The 19355-nt window shown below is 37.4% G+C and overlaps 2 protein-coding genes across 8 annotated transcripts; both read right to left on the reverse strand.

Moving 5' to 3' along the window:
- Positions 1–622: 622 nt before the first annotated feature.
- Positions 623–8136, reverse strand: mcm6l (MCM6 minichromosome maintenance deficient 6, like). The gene is made up of 17 exons (XM_043264555.1): positions 8002–8136; positions 7777–7923; positions 7267–7377; positions 6447–6696; positions 5543–5708; positions 5230–5375; positions 4584–4734; positions 4232–4373; positions 4002–4143; positions 3674–3781; positions 3437–3592; positions 2775–2903; positions 2453–2614; positions 2252–2363; positions 1490–1687; positions 968–1107; positions 623–876 (listed from the first exon to the last, which is right to left on the reverse strand). Exons 1-17 carry the CDS (start codon positions 8094–8096, stop codon positions 754–756), a joined length of 2478 nt encoding a protein of 825 aa, XP_043120490.1. The 5' UTR covers positions 8097–8136; the 3' UTR covers positions 623–753.
- A 1022-nt stretch (positions 8137–9158) lies between these two features.
- On the reverse strand, positions 9159–19115 carry cul1a (cullin 1a). Of its 7 annotated transcripts, XM_043264592.1 has the most exons (25): positions 18899–19115; positions 18722–18745; positions 18342–18634; positions 17661–17737; positions 17103–17397; positions 16842–17019; positions 16339–16506; positions 16193–16243; positions 16023–16113; positions 15752–15915; positions 14758–14920; positions 14548–14678; positions 14322–14429; positions 13568–13674; positions 13432–13480; positions 13193–13324; positions 12398–12515; positions 12233–12309; positions 12012–12143; positions 11738–11830; positions 11584–11631; positions 11065–11147; positions 10848–10953; positions 10472–10585; positions 9159–9861 (listed from the first exon to the last, which is right to left on the reverse strand). In XM_043264592.1, exons 5-25 carry the CDS (start codon positions 17240–17242, stop codon positions 9781–9783), a joined length of 2334 nt encoding a protein of 777 aa, XP_043120527.1. In that variant the 5' UTR covers positions 17243–17397; positions 17661–17737; positions 18342–18634; positions 18722–18745; positions 18899–19115; the 3' UTR covers positions 9159–9780. The 7 variants fall into 7 exon arrangements, with proteins under 7 accessions (XP_043120527.1, XP_043120547.1, XP_043120537.1 ...); XM_043264612.1 differs by lacking the exon at positions 18722–18745 and having other exon boundaries at positions 18342–18434; XM_043264602.1 differs by lacking the exon at positions 18722–18745.
- Between the last annotated feature and the right edge of the window lie 240 nt (positions 19116–19355).

Here is a 19355-nt window from a genome sequence, read left to right on the forward strand (position 1 = left end):
GCCCCCTCACGCGAACGTTACGCACGACGCACGCACGGCGCACGCGACGCGACCAAAACTGAAAGAGCCGCTAAAACTGCGCCGGCGGACCTGTACAACAAAACAACATCGAAGAGACAAATACTTTAACCTGCAGTTTTATTAAAATTCTATTGTAATGCTACAAAAGTGCCGAAGAGTGCGAGCGTCCAGAGCGTCTGATTTCACAGAAATAGTTTTAAAATAAGAAATCAAATACACATGCAATTTAAAAACTATTTTAAAATAGGCTTTATTGATTAGTTACGAGTTTACATTGGCTAACTAAAATTCTTTTCTGTGTCCAGCTCAGTTCAAGGATGCTGCAGTCATGCAAATTCAGTAATGTTGATTATATTGTAATAAAAAGCCAAGAAATGGGGACCATTCCAGAATACACACACATACATATATTCTCATGTTCATGTACTGCAATGCATTTTCATTTTTGTAAACTTACCTATTTTCCCCTAAATAACGCAGTTTTTTTTGTAATCTGACATCTATATAATGGTTTTCTATGGCATTGTTTTTAATGTACTTGTCGATATCTAAGATACTGGGTTCCACCGCCATCTAGTGTACAATAAACAGATGACACAAATGCAAAACATCTATTTATTTATTTTTTTTCTGATTCACGCAAATCAAATACGTATCATATTGCATTGGTCACGATTTAAGATTACAGAAGCATCAGTAGATAAAATGATCAAGGTTTTAAATCCAGCTTGACTAATCTTCCAGTGTATAATTGGGATTCACCACCACAAACGGATCCTCCTCCGTGACGGGCTCATCTCCATCCTCGCTGATCTTCTTCAGTCCTGTTTTAGTCAGCTCTATGATGATATGATCCTTAAAAGGAAAACATTGCATGCACGTTACACTGCTTTAGTTCAAGTTCAAATAACTGATGCATTTAAGCTGATTAAAGAGTTAAACTAACGTAATGGATGAGTCTGTACAGCACTCTCTCGATGAGGTTTTTCTTGGCGACGAGTTCAGCCTCTGAATCAATTTCACTCTCCATTTCCTTCAGGTACCAGTTAATGAGCTCACTTTTCTTCAGAGATGACTCCTCGTCCACTAAATACACGAATAGAGCAGGTAAACAAAAAGCAGATTACACAGGTTTATTTTAATGTTGAGTATATGCTCTTTAGAACTTTAACTAGATCTATACATCCTGGGGCTTAGATTAATTTCAGATGAAAATTTGTCCTACAATTAACAAAAGAGCCAACAGTTAGTCAGTCACTTTAAGAATTACGCCATACAAATGCGAGAGTTTAAATAAAAAAAATATATATATAATCTAAACCATGCTCTACACACATGTATGTATATATATATATATATATATATATATGTGTGTGTGTGTGTGTGTGATCTCGCACACATTTATGCACAAAACACAACAACACTGTATAGAAGGAACAGTTTTAATGAAGGAAAAACAGGGGCTCACTTTGTTCCATCTTTTGCATGTGCAGCACCAGCAGGTTGGAGACCCTTTTGTACTCTGCGAAAGACATTCTGAGAGCAGGTTTGGCTGCCGCTGACTTCTGCTTTTCCACCTCATCTGTGTCCATGGCCTCCACCGGATGGCCGTTCACTTCAGCTCCATTCTGACCTTCCGTCTCTTTACCAAACAAATCGTTCTGATCTGTGAAGAATAACTCTAAATTAGTCATTCTGCAATAATTGATTTTAATGAAACCACTAATGGAAGTGATGGGTTTGTGACAGACTACAGCGGCGCAAAGTATTTGCACAATTAAAGTGCCACTATTATGCATTTTTGAAAAATGCATTGTGTAACATCAAGATGAATGAAAACATCATGCAAAGTTTTAAATCTGAAAGCGTACCATGTATAAAGTTATTGTCTCTGAAAAGAAAGTCAATTCTGATTTATTGAAAAATCATAAATGGATTTAAGAAAATTTAAGTTTTGGGGGTTATTTTTACCTTGCGTGCATGTCAGTATTGCATGTTTTAAATTTGCGCATCATATCAGTACATACATAAATGTCCATATTACATTGTGTTTTTGATATTTTGCATGTGTGTATTATTCTTGTTACTAAAAATGTTTTTTGGGGTTTTTTTGGTTTTCTAACAGGGGCACTTTAAAAAGACAAACTTTTTTGGTACTGTTAAAAGTAGAGATTTATTCTAATGAGATTTTTGGACTTAAAAAAAAAAGACTAAAAGCATCCCATCTCACCATTCACGTTGTCATCATCCTGCTCCTGGTCAAAATTAATATCAGGGGAGTCCACACGAATAATAGACTTATTTAGTAGTCTAAACGCCTCTTTCACATGTTTGGGTTGAACCTTTCCGAAAGGGAGAGGAGGAGGACACATTTTACACTTCACATAAGCCATGTCTGTTGCATACCGGTGCATGACGGGACGACACGCACCTCGTCTGAGCAGTAGAGTCTGGCCATGGCCTCAGACAGACGCAACATGCTCTCCAGCTGCCTCACGGTGATTCGCCAGGCTGATTTGGTGGTTCCGCCTCCATCGCGCTGCCGCAGACGCTTGTACTGGTCCACCACAAACTCCTGAGCCTCTGAGGTGATCTACAGAGGCAGGGTTATGAGGTTAATCATCTTATTCATCTTTTACAACGCATTTGCAAACCTGTATTCTGAATGACTAACTCCAGATAGGACAAGCATTCACCATAAAAAAGGACAAGATTTCAGTGAACAGCAAATGGATTAACGTATATCGTCTTGCCTTTGGCTGAAACTGCCGGGCGAACAGTATGTATCTCTGGACTTCTTCAGTACTGTAAACCCTTTCTACAGACTCAACGTTTCTGGCATGAAGATCTACAATCCGCCGAGCGATGGCGTAGTCTGTAACCTGGTGGTTTAAAAAAATTATAATAATAATAATAATAATAATAATAAAAAATAAATAAAAAAACTTTACTTTTTGTAAAGATGCCTCTTCTGCTTATCAAAAGAAGTGAAAAACATTGCAACAGACAGTAATAATTGTGAAATTATTTCAAATATAAAAAAAATCTTTATGTAAATAAGTGTAAAATTTAATTCTGACGATGCAATAAGTATAACAATTACTCCAGTCTACAATGTAACATGACCCTTCAGAAATCATTGTTGATTTGCTGTTCAAGAAACATTTCATCTAATTATAAATAGTAAAAACAGTCTTGTTTCATTTTTGTGAAAACCATGATACAGGATTCTTAAAGAATAGAATTCTTTTAAAATAGAAATCTTTAGTAACATCATGAAGGTCTTAATTAAACCCTCATTTTAGGAAAAAAAAATTGCTGAAAAAAAAAAAAAAAATGCTGAATAAAAGGCATTAATTTCTTTAAAAAGATATATCACCCCACATTGTAAGAGGAATTTCTGAAAAGACATTACCTCATTGCATTCATCCACCAGTATGAAGAAGAGATCAAATCTGGACATGATAGGTGCTGACATGTTGACGTTCTGTTTGAGAGACTTGGCACGGTTATATCTACCATCTATGGGGTTTGCAGCAGCCAGGATGGAGGTGCGAGCATTCAAAGTAGCCTTGAACACACAGCTTTGATTAGAGGTTAGAATAAACAGAGGGTGTTTTCAGATACTGGACAGCGGGAGGGACAGGCACACCTTAACGCCGGCCTTCGTGATGGAGATGGTCTGCTGCTCCATGGCTTCATGAATAGCCACCTGGTCCTTAAGGTCCATCTTGTCGAATTCATCAATGCAACAAACCCCCTGCAGACATAAGGCCATCATATTTAAGAATGTTCTGGGAGCTATAGAAAATCAACCCAAAATGCAATTTAGTTTTTTATAAAAATTTTAAAATAGATTTAAAAGGAATACTTGTTTGCAGTGCTTGTTGGTAGAGCTACACAATTTGCTTGAAATTGTGTGATTATATCTCAATATAGCTATTAAATACCACCAGCATTAATAATAATAGATAATATACATTATCGGCCAACATGAGGGCTCCTGCTTCAATGACGAACTCATGTGACTCCTCGTCTTTGACCACAGCAGCGGTCAGACCGGCAGCACTGCTGGCTTTACCGCTGGTGTACACTGCTCTGGGGGCAAAGTCCTCCACATGCCTGAGAGAGATCACACAAATGCATCCCAATCCAGCCATCCGACACTTCGGCTATCTGTACTTCACATTTAAACCCAAGTTTTATTTACTTGAGGAACTGGCTCTTAGATGTACTCGGGTCTCCAACAATACACACGTTGATGTCGCCACGTAAAGACGTTCCCTCCATGGTCGTCTTGGCAACACCACCAAACAACATCAGCAGAATGCCACGTTTAATTTCATCGTTACCTGAAAGGAGTCAAAATCATACTCACAGATATCTCCACATTTCTGTTGTGCTCAAGAAAAACTTTGCTTGATGCTAAATGTGCCTCAAACTGTTAATATATTCTCTATTCAGCTTATTTTTATTGTGAGCCAATCTTACTTCAGTATTGAAAAATAAGGTGAATAGAATACGCTGCGACCAACGAGCATGACTGATCGTTTAGAACGGACCGTGAATGGTGGGGAAGAGACTTGTGCAGAGGTTGTGATAGAGATTCTTGTCCTGGCTCATCTCAAACACTTTCTCCCATTCCTGTACGGTCATCTGGTTCTTCACGCTCTCAGCTGTCTGATCCTCCTGACGAAGCTCCTTCCCTCCAAACTAAGGAATAAATTTAAAATCTATAGTTATAATTATTGTGTGTGTGTATATATATATATACACACACACACACATAGATAGATAGATAGCATGTGTAATATCCACATAGTATGTTTAATATATACACACACACACACACACATAGTGTTCTTAATAGTAATGCCTAGAGAAATCAACATTTTCAATGTCCGTAAGAGTAGTGATGGACCTACGTTTAGTTACTGGTAACACTATTTGGACAATGTCTATAGTGGATAAATAAAGTGCAACCTATTTATTAAATTTAACGAACTGAAATTAGTTTTTACTTAGCTGAAAAAACAAACAACTACACGTAAGCCTGGGTAATTAAATCTGGCCAAATTAACTCTATATACCATTTAGGGTGTTTTGTTTTTAGATGGTTAATTATTACAGTCCAAGTAAAATTTGGATTCTGAACATGCATACACACACAGGTCTGTTACAGTCAGCGTTGTGATAAACTGCTCTCACCCGTGGGTTGGTTGGAGCCACATAGTTAGCCAGGAAGGCCAGTCTGTAGGAGAGTTCTCGTACACCCAAAGCCTTGAGCCCCTGAATGCCATCAGCCTCAAAGCCCTCCTTTCCAGTCACCCTGCTGCTGGTTTCTGCCCGCGTGCCTACAAAGATGACGCACCGTATTCAAACATGCCTGAATAATATGCCAGATAATAACTGTATGTTCTCACAACAGGGACATCTGCAAATGGCTTTTTATTTGCTTTCAAACTGTAAACCCAAACCCAGCAATCTAAGACAAACTCTCAGTATTAATAGAAACAGATACCAGCGAGTGCCATGGCGGATACATCAGGCACAACTATCAGTGTGCCTGTGAAGTCACAGCGATCTCCTGCTTGTGCGGTTTCCACAGCCTCCGCCCTCAGAACCACCTCCACACTGCGAGGAATAGAGCCTCTCGGCAGCTCCGCCTGCGTCTCCTGGATGCGCACCTCAAGAAATTAAAACGGTTTAAGACCAAAAACGTCTCGGAGCATAACACACCAGTCTATTAGAGAAAAAAAAATCCAAGATTTATAAAATCACTATTTGGTATAGAATATTAACATTCGTTACCCTGGGCCACAAAAATATATGAATGAGCTGCATTAATTAGCTTTCCGTTTATATATGATTTGTTGGGACCGCATAATATTATTTGAAAATTTGGAATTAAAAAAAAAAAAAATAAAATATCTTTGCAATGCATATTACATTCTGATATTTACAGTATTCATAACTTAATTTCATACGAGCATATCATATAAAGTGTCCACATAATTTGATCAACACCTGGAAATTGTCAAATTCATAACAACGAATGTATTTACGAAAACGCTTAATGCTTATAAAAAAATATGTTCTGTCAGAAAAAAAAAAAAAAATCAGTAATTACATTTAGGATGCAAAATTAGGAAACCATTTTAAAATATTTGCCATAATAGCAAACATTGACTTAAAAGGTAATGGCCACTACAAGCTACCTACATGAGCTTTACTTATTTTATAACTTAAGGGTCATAAAATTTTTTTTTTTTTTTTTTTTAAACCATCTCTTTGTTCTCAGTTTTGTAGCTGCCATTTAAAAATTTATTTGTACTTAATGTAACAATTAAAAAAAAATAAAAATAAAAAAAAAATCTTGGAATCTTACAGAAAGTTGAAAGTGTTAAAAATGCCTACATGCTTACTTTCTGGAAGTCAACGAAGCGGGACTTGTTGGTGTCGAGCATGAAGCGGCGGCGGTTGGCACACACAGGGTTCTTGCAGATGGTCGGCTGTGTGTATTTGAACTGCTGCTCCACGTCTTTGATGACAGACTGACAGTCCAAGCAGAGGAAGGTGCCGCTGACCAGCTCCGGATGCACGGGGTGGGTTCGCACCACCTGACCGCTGATGCGTAACAGAGTGCCGACGCGGGCAGTGCTGAGCTCACGGATCCTGCACAGAGCGCATGACCTTACTCGTTTCACATGCACAAAGGTCAGTCAGTCACAACAAAAGCTATTTACATGTAGTGCATTAAAATGTAGTGTAGCATACAAAAGAAATGTCAGTTAAATTATAAAAGGTCAAAAAGAGGGTGCAAAACTAAACTACAAATGAAAAAATTACAATGATAAACAAAATATTACAAGTAGGGGTGCAAAACTACCGATTGTTTAAGGTTTCTATATAAAATCATAAACAATATATTATGTATCAGATTTATCTTTTAAAATATAAACTTGTGCGTGTAATACAAAAACGTGTGTGTGTGTGTATATATATATATATATATATATATATATATATATATATATATATATATATATATATATATATATATATATATATATATATATATATATATGCATGATGCATATATGTATGTGTGTGTGTGTGTGTGTGTATATGTGTATGTGTACACACACACACAGAATATGTAAACAAACTTTACTTTCTAATCGAGTAATTGCGATTAATCGTTTTGCAGCCCTAATTAAAAGCATGATGAGCAGAAATACATACTTCTGCCGAGATGGAAAGTCCGAAAAAGCCACATAAAACTCTTTGGACGGTGGAATATTTCCATGATCTCTGGCAAAGTGACGAACCGCTCTGCAGAGATACGGATAAACCCTGCAAAAGAAGACAAAGGTGGCAGTAAAAATATGAAATGATTCTTACGATTCATTCACAGACAATTTCGTCGACAATTTTCTCTAAATGCCCAAAACTACCACGATTCTACCATTGCATATAATAACAAATACAATTTACTTTATGTACTTGCCAAATTTAGTACATTAAATATTTTCTGATTATTTTGTATATTTATTAGTGTGGTAGCTGCAACTGGAAACTTTGTATCTATAATGAACACTCATAGATAATATATAATTTCATTAAAAAGCATGTTTTGTTTATGCATGCAATTTTTTTGTAGTTAATTACACGTCTAATTTGAATGTCAAAAGTTTTTGGGCCAATAAATATTATCATAAGCGCAAATAAGGAGGCAAGCTTCTTTTCTCGCACCTGTAGTACTCCTCTTGAATGGTGGTGGCGAGCTGCTGGTTGTAGTGCTCGATGTTGCTGAAGCTCACGGTCAGCGTGTTTCTCTCCGGTCGGATGAGCTCCTGCGCGTCAGACAGATACAGCGCGTCGCCGGTTTTATCCTGAAACCTAATTAAATCGGACACGTTGTAGAAGCGGCGTTCGTTCAGCTCTTCGTGTAAACCTGCCGCAAACAATTGCACTCACTCTTCCAAAAACTCCAGAAATAACTTCTGACATTTCTCGGACAGTTCATCGCGCGTTTGCACGCCCGCGGGCGCAGCTTCCACTCCGGGCTCCATCAGGTACACGCACACACACCTGTGCAGCGTAATGAGCCAGCCAATCAAATACGTGCGCTACGACGTCGACGTAATGACGTGCTTTGCAACAGACGTACACGTTTCAGTTGTTTCTATCTGCCCTAAATAGTATTAAGTGCGCACGATTTAGGATGAATAGTATGCACATTGGGGCACAGATCGTAATTCGTGGATCAAAAAGTAATGTTGTCCTAAAAGTATGCATCGTTAAGTATATTTACTCAATATGCGCAATAGATTTTTTTATTTAGATATTTACTTTTTTTAATTTTATTACATTCTAAACCACAATATCTTAATTTTTAATCTACCAAGTTTAAAAAAAAAGTTTCCCGTTATTTGAAGAAAACGAGACTTCGGGCATAGAATCATCTTTGATTCTGATTCGCAACGAATGATTCTTCTGAGCCGATTCTTTTCGATGAACTAGCATTTACAATTACGCCTGCTTCACAATGTGTATAATATAATAAATTAACAAAACAAAATAGTGATTATTACTTTTTCACATATACATATTTCTTTCAAAACAGAGGCACAAACCAATGTTCTGATTAATAAATTGATTCAAGTTTGTTAGCAAAATGATTGGGCCTAACACAAAATTGATGTAGGTTTATGGTAGCAATCAAAATGTTACCATCTATTAAATTGACATTAACTGTAATGAAACATTATTTTAATCAGCCAATTCAAAACATGGTTCAACCATTCAACCTAACAAGCTTTTTTTAAAACTAGGTAACTGCTACAGTTTACAACTTAATGTGTTTTACACCGCAATTCAATTTATTGCAGTACTGCAAGAAAAATTATAACCTTCATAAATATTAACATAGAAGAGTTTATATATTTTGATCTCACGAGGATGGAGCTCGACGTATCAATGACCATTTGGAGATTCAGTATTGTATTTTGCATTGTTCTTGAAAAGTGGCTGACAGATGATCCCCACATGCATTATATTTAAATAAGTTTATATGTAGTCTTATGGCTCTTTGCATCACGTAGTGACTCCACAGCATCAGAAATACATACAGAAACTTTTAATTCTTTTATTTAACACACATTTAAAAAAGTGAACCACACTATACAAATGGTTTTCCGGTAGCAGGTAACAATGCAGACAACACATCTGTCTACAAACCTGTCCAACTCGTTCATTCTTGGGACGTGCAGCTAAAATTGCACCTTTTTCCTAAATGATTTTCCTTTCTTCTCTTAAAACATCTCAGAAGCCCCTCGTTGCTAAGATTCCAATGCATCTTTGTTCGTTTTTTTTTTTCTCTTCATTTAAATGCTGATAGGCAATAACATGCTTAATGTGTAGGGTTTATTTCCGATTGGGTTTTTAAAACCTGCAATGTTTTATTTTGCGAGATTAAAGCTCGAGGTCTCCGTATGTACATTTCCAATGCGGTCCGTCCATATGCAGGGCGGCAGTAAAGTCCGTCTCTCGCACAAACACATTCACCGACGCGCACACACTCTCCTCTATTAGTCCTTCTGCTTTTTAAACTCAACACAGGCCGAACATCAAGAGGAATGATATTTATTACCCGAGAGACAACTTAAAAAAAAAAGAAAAAAAAAAAAAAAAAAAAAAAAAGTGAGAGTGAGAGAGACAGACAGACAGTAAAGACGTAGAGGAGCAAAGAAATCTTTAGGCCAAGTAGCTGTAGGTGTCCTTCTCTCCATCCACCCGCTCCAGATATTCCTTCTCTATGAGGATGTCGATGCACTTCTGCAAAACATAACCATATGAGTGCTATTTTGTGCTTATGTTGGTAACACAGGGTTACATGATGGTGAATTTAAGAGAAAGTCAAGAAAGGGTAATGAATATACCGAAGGAATCTGAATGACCTCTAAATATAAATGTCTAGGTTGTATTATTAATGTTTGAAAGTAAAAAAAAAAAAATCCAACCATAACTTTAACTGCACCTGCAAAAATAAGTGTCCTTCCTCAGTATTTGTAAATTTTCTTTAAGTTTTATAAATCAAAGCAAAAGTGCTTAGCCTTGTTTTTGGAGAAATTTATCAAGATAAAGTGAGTGACAAAAAAAATATCAGTCAATGGAAAAACATATTTTAAAGAGAGAACTAGTTCGTTTTATTTTTTCTTGATTTGAGCATCATTTTTGTTGGGTTTTAGAGAACAAGACAAGAGGTCTCAAGCAAATGTATATAGATTTGTTTAGATATTTGTATCGGAAAAATGTAATTTTTGCAGTGCATTCAAACATTAAGTCGTTCAACATAAGGAAGGACACATTAAAACTTTTTAAGACTCACAGAAACCCTGTAAAAAGTGTTCAGCGGACTAGATTTTGTAGAAGAGGATCAACCGACCTTGATGACAGGGACTCTGGGTTTGAACCGGGATGAGAGCTGATTCAGAACCTCGGCCAGAAGCTGCTGATGCTTCAGAACCTTCCTCATCTTCATGATCCTCACTATGGCCGCCTGCACACAGAGGAACACTTACACATGGTATGCTAGTACAAAACACACAACTAATACTGCAATTTACTGAATGCATTTTATTTTATTTTTGGACAAATTAATATTTTTATTCTACAAAAACAGTAAAGTGACATTAAAGACATTTATCTTGCCAAAGACAGTTGGTTTAAATAGTAACATTATTTCTCAATGTAACTTTTTTACTATATCTTTCACCGAATACATTCAGCCTTGGTGGGCACAGGAGACTTGGCCACAATACCTGAATCAGGAGTTTCCTGTCCTCTTCGATGTTTTTATGAGTCGTTTCCTGTTCCTGTTTCTGCTCCGTCTTCATTGGCACGTTAATGTTAACTCTTAGTTTTTTACTGGAGAAAAAAATGCTTAATATTCACACATTTCCTCTACTACGTTCGAAATGTGAAACATTAAATATAGATTCAGAACAGTCTGCAAGACGAGATGCGCTAGTGACCTACTTTTTATAGCCCAGGAAGAGTTTTATGAGGGTGTCGGGTTTGAATTCCACTTCATCCACGTTTGCGTTCTCGTCCTCTAGAACCTGCACAGACACACACTGATGATTACAAATGAAAGCATCTGCAAATGCACGATTACATCAAATATTAGCCTGCGTGTTGAGTCAACATGAATTGGCAGTCACAATCTATTTTGTTTCTGTAAAATAAGGAAGGGCTTCCATTGCAAAATCCAAAGAAAATGAATTGTATTGTAAAAATTATAAGCAGTTTGTAGCAAAAATTGAGCATGAGTGGATTAAGAATACCCACGAATTACCCAATTAACAACTAAATAGCTGTTTGGCTATTGGTTAAGTCTATTCATGGCCTTTATGATATCAGCGGAAAGAGAAAGTTGTTTCAAAAACAGATTAATTATATTTAAATTAAAAACATATTATGAAGAACAGAGGCTCAGTTGTGATTCTACTTCATAATGACTTCGCAGGACTGTTTTTTTGGACAAAAAATGCTTACCAGCAACTTGGATTTCAATAAAATTTGCAAAACCTGCACCAATATGTCCTAAAACACACAAAAAAAGCACTGTTAGTGTGTGCAAATCAACACCTGACTGATATCTGGATCGTGTTTTAGCATTATTGTAGACGGTCGTCTTTTGTTTCCTTACTATTTTAATCTGTGTGCTGTCCGTCAGCTGCTGGACTGTATAAACATCTTCTGTGTTATACTGCAGAAGAATGGCCATCTGAAACGTAGATGCCTGGAAGTAAAACGCACAACATGTCTGATTAATATCCATGCACTAATGTAACGGTAAAGACGTGCATATTGTTAGAACATTTCTATTATGACGTGCTATGTTCATTTATCTACATTAATTTATAACATATTATAAAACTTTCTATACATTAAAGAACCCTCATCAGGGTTTCTCGTCAGACCTGTAAGGTGTAGCGGTTTTTGAAGCAGTTGGTGACCAGTTCTCCTTTGGACAGATGGTAAAGCCAGGTGAGCTTCCGGCCACTGTGTCTGCTGGCATAGAAGGCTGTGAACCTTTGGTAGCTCCTCTCCAACTGTGTCAGGAGAGACAGATCACCGATTCAACAAACCTTGGAAGGGCCCAGAGCGAGCGATTTACACACAAGCCTATTTGTTTTACTACCTCGGATGGCAGAGCAAATGTGCAGGACTGCTGAAAGGGCCATGACCCTGAGCTCAACACCTGGATGCTGAAGTCCACTAGAAGCGACACGACACGTATAAAGGACTTTAAACGCAAATTATAGCATTTCGTATGGTAGCAAAGAAGAACGCAGCTCATCCTTACGGTCTAAAGGCTCAGAGTTTGTGAGGTGCTTCTTGAACTGTTCGTTGAGGTCTTTGCTGACTCCAATGTCCTGGAACATGCGCTGGAGTTTCGATGTGTATTCAAAGCCACACGCTTGCTAAAAATAAGAAAATCAAACCATGTTAGACAACCAAAACTATAAAAAGTACAAGGGCACCACCAGAGATGGGTGGAACAGAAAAAAAAACTAAGTGTTATTAACTATCTATTCCAAATTGTTTTTGTTAATTGAAGTCATGTTTAAATTTAATGAAAAAAAAAAAAATTATATATATATAACATTGCCTTGGTAACGGAATGAAATAAAGTCATTAATGATAATTTATACTGATTTATACTGATACTGATTTATACTATTATAGTATTTCATTAATATTAAAATAACATTCCTTTGGATAAAAGGCATATGCCAAATGCATAAATTGTAATAAAGTAAAAGAGATTTGACAGAAAAAAAAATACTAGCATCAAATAAAATATGTAATATGTAAATAAAAAAAAAGAAAGAAATCTAATTTAAATAATATTTAAGACTTGTTTTCATAAATTCTCACTAAATTACAAGAATAATGAAAATAAATGTAAGTGTAAATGCAGCATGGACTTGAAATGAGTACATGAGTATTTCTGATCACACATGAATTGTTGAATCAGACATGATTCCAACTCGTTTGCTGAAGTTTAAAATCAGAGATGCGAGGAAGAATACATTGCACCCAGTGCTCATTTTAACATTTGTTAATGTTTTCCTAAGCTGTGGAAGAGCTGTTGCACCTTTAGTTTGGAGATCATGCTGGCCTCTGCGTCGTCGCTGGCGCTGTTCTGATGGACCAGACGCTTAGCCAGCATCTTCGCATAGAACTTCTGGAAAACGTCCTTGTCCTCAATATACTTAAACACCACCATCTACAAAAAAAACAACAACAAATCAATACAGACGAAGCAGATACATGATGTTGAATCTTGCAAAAACTGCTGTGAAAGAGCAAAGCTGCGAAAAAACAAAAACGCACCACTTGATTCAGAGTGTCTTCAAGTTCTGCCTCCTCTGGGTTTTTGGAGCTGAAAAATCAGACAGGGATTTTTGTTCAGCACAGGGATTAATAACATTCACGGCGTGTGCCAACAGATGGAGAAACCTAAACACACCTCTTCTTGAGCAGAGAGTCGCAGTATCTGGCCAGCAGTTCAGGAGATTTGCTAGAGGACTGGACCATCTTTGTAACAGCATTATTATTGATGAAGCGTCCACAAGCCTGAACAGAGAAATTACATGTTTGAATACTTTCAATATCCAAAAGCTACCACAGTCCTAAAGATAGGGTTCATTTTATAAGCTAAATACGCATTTATTATTCCTTAAAGATAAAATATAACTAGTCAACAACAACAAAATAAAACAATGAATTTTTTTTCCTGCATATCAGAAAAAAAATATGCAATCAGTTTATTTAGAATCAGATTTTAGCTGATGAGATCATCAGTTTTTGCCTTTAATTTTAGTTTTTAGTCTTTTTTAAAATAAACGTCAAAAAAACGCTACAGCTAGTTGACAAAGCAGTACTTCTCATTTTAAATAAGTTTAACTTGTACTAAAATAACTAAAAGTAATAAAAAATAAGAAATTTCTTTTTAAAATGCACAACAGAATCATAAAAGAACTTAATAAAACTAAAAGTAAAGAAAAAAAACAGAATCAATAATACTAAACATTAAAATTTTTTTAAAGCAAGTGGGTTATTTTTGGAGACAATTAAAAAAAAAAAAGAAGCACAACAGGTATTAAGATACGGGTCCACTGTCATGCAATAACTTTAGAGGTTAAATCAGGTTAAACATAAAATCACTAGGACTAATTCAATCTTGACTAAACAGACCTGAAAAGTTGAAAAGATGGTCATACCTTGTCAAGAGCAGCCACAAAACCAGCATCGTTGTTGAAAGCTGACATCACAAGGGCATTGTACTTCTTATGGACATCCAAAATCGTCTGGACATACATTTTGGGGTCCTAAAAGAACACAGCGAAATCCATACACGTTAAAACATATTATCAGAAAGATCAGATCTAAAGCATTTAAACTTCAAGCTGGACAGCACGATGTATAAAACAAACCAAGCACACTGACATTGAGAGCAGACTCCCCACATTTCTCGATGGCAGCCAAGCCTTGATTATAAATGTGCGTTTCCAGAAGTTTCTTTAGCTCTCCCAATCCATCGGTGATCCGTGACACGAGATTGTACATGCGACCAAGATCTACAGAGAGAGAAAAAGTAAACCGTGATTGAGATGTCAATGTAAAGCACCGACACTCGGTTTTCACTGCGATTCACACCTTCATTCTTGTCTGCGTCCAGGAGGTTCTGGAACTCGGTGTGGAAGATCTCCAGGTGCTTCTCGATGAGAACCTGCTCACACTTCCTGGCCAGCTCATCCTGTGTGCTTTCATGAAGGTACACCTGCACTCTCCTCTGCTCCTCCAGCAAGCGTGCTTCAGCCTGCGAAACACAGATAACCACACTTAAACCTTACAACAGGATGGGACGAAACAGGCAAGCAAACTATGAACTGATAAAATAAACGTTGCAGGCTTTCTACGATGTCAACATACAGCAATATCCAAAAGTTTGGGTTCTGCAAAAATGTCATGTTTTTGCTCTTACGCTTGCCAAGCCTGCGTTTATACGACCAAAATACAGTAAAAATAGTAACAATGTGAAATAAAAATTTGAAATAGCTGTTCTATTTGAGAATATTTTAAAATCTAATTTATTCCTGTGATGCAAAACTCACTTTTCTGTATTATTACTATTCTAATATGCTGAATTGCTGCTCAAGAAACAAATATTAGCATTATGTTAAAGACAACAGTGCTGCATGATACAGCCATTATAAAATACACATTTTTTCCATTCTAAATGTTTTTAAAATTGTTGATAAATGTATTGCATTACTGCTGAATAAAATGTTCAATTACTTAAATACATGAATAAATACTAAATTATTTATTTTGAATCAAACCAAAATCAATTTCAACAGAACAGCTATTATAGGTAAAAAGATATAAAATTAAGTAGGAGCCTAATAAAAAATTATTGATATTCTATCCTTTCTTTCCAAACTAAAAGATCACAAAGAAATAAATTTGTTATGGAAATGTGTAATAGCAATGTGCTATTATATTGAGTAACATTATAAAATAATAACTAATTTAACTAATGTAGGTAATATTTCCCCATATAATAATTTTATACCAAGACATCGAACAGAAATTATAAAAAAAATACATCACTTTAGATTTTTTAAATATTAAGCTATTTTAGCCGCACCTTCTTCATGTACTCAGTAACAGGATTCTGTTGCAGGAACTCTGTGCTTTCCCTCGTGTAAAACCGTTCGGTGTCTGCCAGGAACTGAGTCTCAAAGTATTCCTTGTAGACCGAGAGAGTGGGACCTTTAGCGAAGGCATCGTCCTCGTTGAGACCCAACTCAACTGCGAGAGACGGAGAGGAACATATCTGAGCAACTGCACTGTTTCTAAACGTCATGCATCACAGACTCGAGCAGCGAAATCCATCAGGACGTAAAACAATGCCGCACCATAGGACTGGACCACGCCGCTGATGAGTCTAGTGTTGATGGTTTCTCCATTTCTCTCCTTCTCAATCAGCTTCAATACTGCATTCGTGACCTAAGCAGACGGGCACCAAAAAAGACGTTTATTATGCCATGCTCACTTTACCCTACTTTACCCCTGTTTCCAATCTTACCTGCTTATTCAGAGGCCGAAACAAACACTCCCTCCACGTCACCAGAGCAAGCTAAAAAAAGCACACACACACACACAAGAAAGATGTGCCGTTGTTAATGAACACAAATTGTGCAGCAATGCAAAAGAAAAGCAAGAAGTGCTTACAGAGTAGATTTCATAGATCCCTTTCCGGCCCTCGTCACACTCCCGGCGCACCCAGTGGCGGTTGAGGTAAGCACAGATCCCATTCAGCACTTTACTGGAGAACCTGTAATCCTCCCACTGCTGTGTGTAGAACTTCAGAACGCTCTCGTCCATCAGATCCTCTCCATCCTGAGGAAAACGATCAAAGGAATCGGCTCACTGGGAGTGCTCTTGAATGAAGTCGTTGTAACTAGTCTACAGCTTGAGGTCAAAATATTTACGGTACTACTTCTAGAGTCTCTTAGTGGGCTTATAGACTTCTGATGACAGTTTTCACTGAATAATGTAATAATAATATAGACTAATTTTGATCAAAACTTTGTTTTGATCCAGCAACTTTGCAATATAGTTATTTTAATTATAAAAATATTTCATAACATTAGTGTATTTTTAATCAAATAAATTCAGCCTCGGCCATCACAAGCAACTTCTTTCAAAAGTAACACTCTATTTTTGTAAGGTACCTTTAGTAAATTAGTAAGGTAATTCTTCAGAAATTCCTTCAATCTCTTGTAGAGTTCCAGCCCCACAAACTGAGCTCCTCCAGGTGTGGGGGTTTTCTTCGAAGGTTTGGACGGGGGGCCACCTGCACCGCGGGTCTGATTCGACTGATGCACACTAGTGCAATAATTATACACGTGACTGAAAACCGGGAAGTTAAGGACACAACAGACACCGGACGAGTTTTTGAAGCAATCTACAAATGCTGCAGCACTTGAGGATACGTGTAGAGCTCCATGTAGCGTGACTTGGCCATGCTCTGGCGGGTGTACACCTGCTGGATCCCCGCCCGCAGATCATCCCAGATCTGGTCCAGCCCGATCTGCTTCAGACCGTGAGGGGTCTGGGTGCGGTTAGACGACATCCTCTCGGCCCTGCCGCTGCGCGTCTGACGCTCCTCCTGACGTTTGATTGGTTCTCGTGCCTGTCACTCAAGAGCTACTCCTCCATAGGGTCAAGCGGTGAGAGAGGACGAGGAGGGGGAGACCCTCAGGGAACAGCGACGGACAGGAAAGAAACCTGCGAGGGACAAGAAAGAGTCTGACTAATACATTTCAGCTGCTATCGGATGCCAAAACTGCTGATAAAAACATCTCAGAAAGACAGCAGCACTAGCTTTTCCTGGGATAAACATTCCTACTGTTCGTTATATCCTGGGGTTTCCTTCTTGTATCCATGGCAACAACTCAAGAAACAGAAAATATTCCGCTAGGAGCTCTGAGCCGCAGCCGGTGCTGTAACCAAGCATACTAACAGCGATCTGCCATTAAATCATGACTTACAGTGATCTACTCAGTCGGAACAGCGCACCTGTGGGACAGCAGAACATCTGGACCCAGATCTGATTATTTGTTAATAACTACAAAACAACACAAGAACAGCTGAACATGGCAATTATATTAAGCATTCAGTTTAAATGTAATTACGATTAAATGTAATGTTGGAGAAAATCATTTAATAACAGAAAATATAAATATTTTACTAATATATAACATTTATTTTTCAGATTGTTGTATGTATTATTACATATTAGTAATTATTTATTAATTTGTCATAAATTAAAATTAACATCTTTGCAACAACTTGTGGCTGCTAAGAATTGGAATAATAAAGATCGCATTCATTTAATCAAAGGTAAAAATGGTAACGTTTATATATGCAAACCTTTACATAATGATTTCTGTTTAAATAGAGTAAATAAATGAATGCTTCTATTACACAAAGGCACATTAAATTGATCAAAAGTGACAGTTAAAACATTAATGATGTTAAAAAAAATAATTTTTACACAAAAATGCATATAGTGGGTGATAAAAAGGCGATTAAAATAATATTTTAATTATCAACTGTTCATGCCTTGATGTGTGTTAAACACAAACGTAAAGCATGTAATGCTGCAATTATTATATTAAGTTTTTCGATCAAGTTCACTGCTAAACTCGATCCGATTTTTCATCTCTGACCTCTCCGGACGTCTGATGATTTCTGCTGCACTCCTAACGATCTCCTCCTCTGACTGAGCCCCGGTTCGTGATGTTCATGAGAGCCTGTCTACACTGAGAGTGAGCGACATGTCAATACCGGAGAACCCGCTTCATTTCTCACGACGTGAGCGATGTAGTTTAGTCGGGTCTATCGAGGTTCATCATGTACAACCGCACCAGAAGAGCCAACGAGGGCGGTTCACGCGTTACATATTCACTGCTGCACTCGTGCCTCAGCGTAATGCTGATGTTTTCAGTATAACAGTCACTCCCTGCGTCCAAAAATATCACAAGGCGAGTTAAAAGTTGCTTAATTGTATGTTTTTCATGTAAACAGAATCTGACTGATGAGGCCTCACCTCAAAACACACCACAGATACTCTCTAAAACACACAGGGGTCCGTTAATACAGGTCGGCGGAAATGCAGTATATAATGTAGCAGTACGTGTGATAATAATATATTAATTATCGCTATTTACTGTGTGTTTGTGATCAGGATTAAAGCTAAAGCTAACCGCTAATCTCGCGCTCTTACCATCATTCAGAAAGAACGACACCCGTAAACGCGAATATCCAACGCCGCTCCGGATCCCGATTAACAATATTCCCTTTTATTCAGACGCTTGTGTGGCGATCTTTATTTTCTACTAATAAAATAAAAAGAACGGCCCCGAAACAACGAACACAGAAAAACTCCGTCAGCGCGTGCTCACGGAAACACGGTCCCCCGGAAACTGAGACAAACTCCGTCAGCGAGCGCACCGCACGAAAACAGCGGCTGTGGTCGAAGGTTCCGCCTCAGTTTGGTGTCGTACGAATTATGGGAGTAATTAATAATTATAAGAACAATTGATTTGGACTTTGACATTGTACATATCCACAAATGTTCTCTATTTACCAAGGATCTACAGTCAAATCCCACTGGACAAAATGTTGCACAACGACAATTAACTTGATTATTAACTTTGCTGGTACTATTAAGAAGTGTATAA

The sequence above is a fragment of the Puntigrus tetrazona genome, chromosome 2 (assembly GCF_018831695.1).
Source record: "Puntigrus tetrazona isolate hp1 chromosome 2, ASM1883169v1, whole genome shotgun sequence".
Lineage (NCBI taxonomy): Eukaryota > Metazoa > Chordata > Actinopteri > Cypriniformes > Cyprinidae > Puntigrus > Puntigrus tetrazona.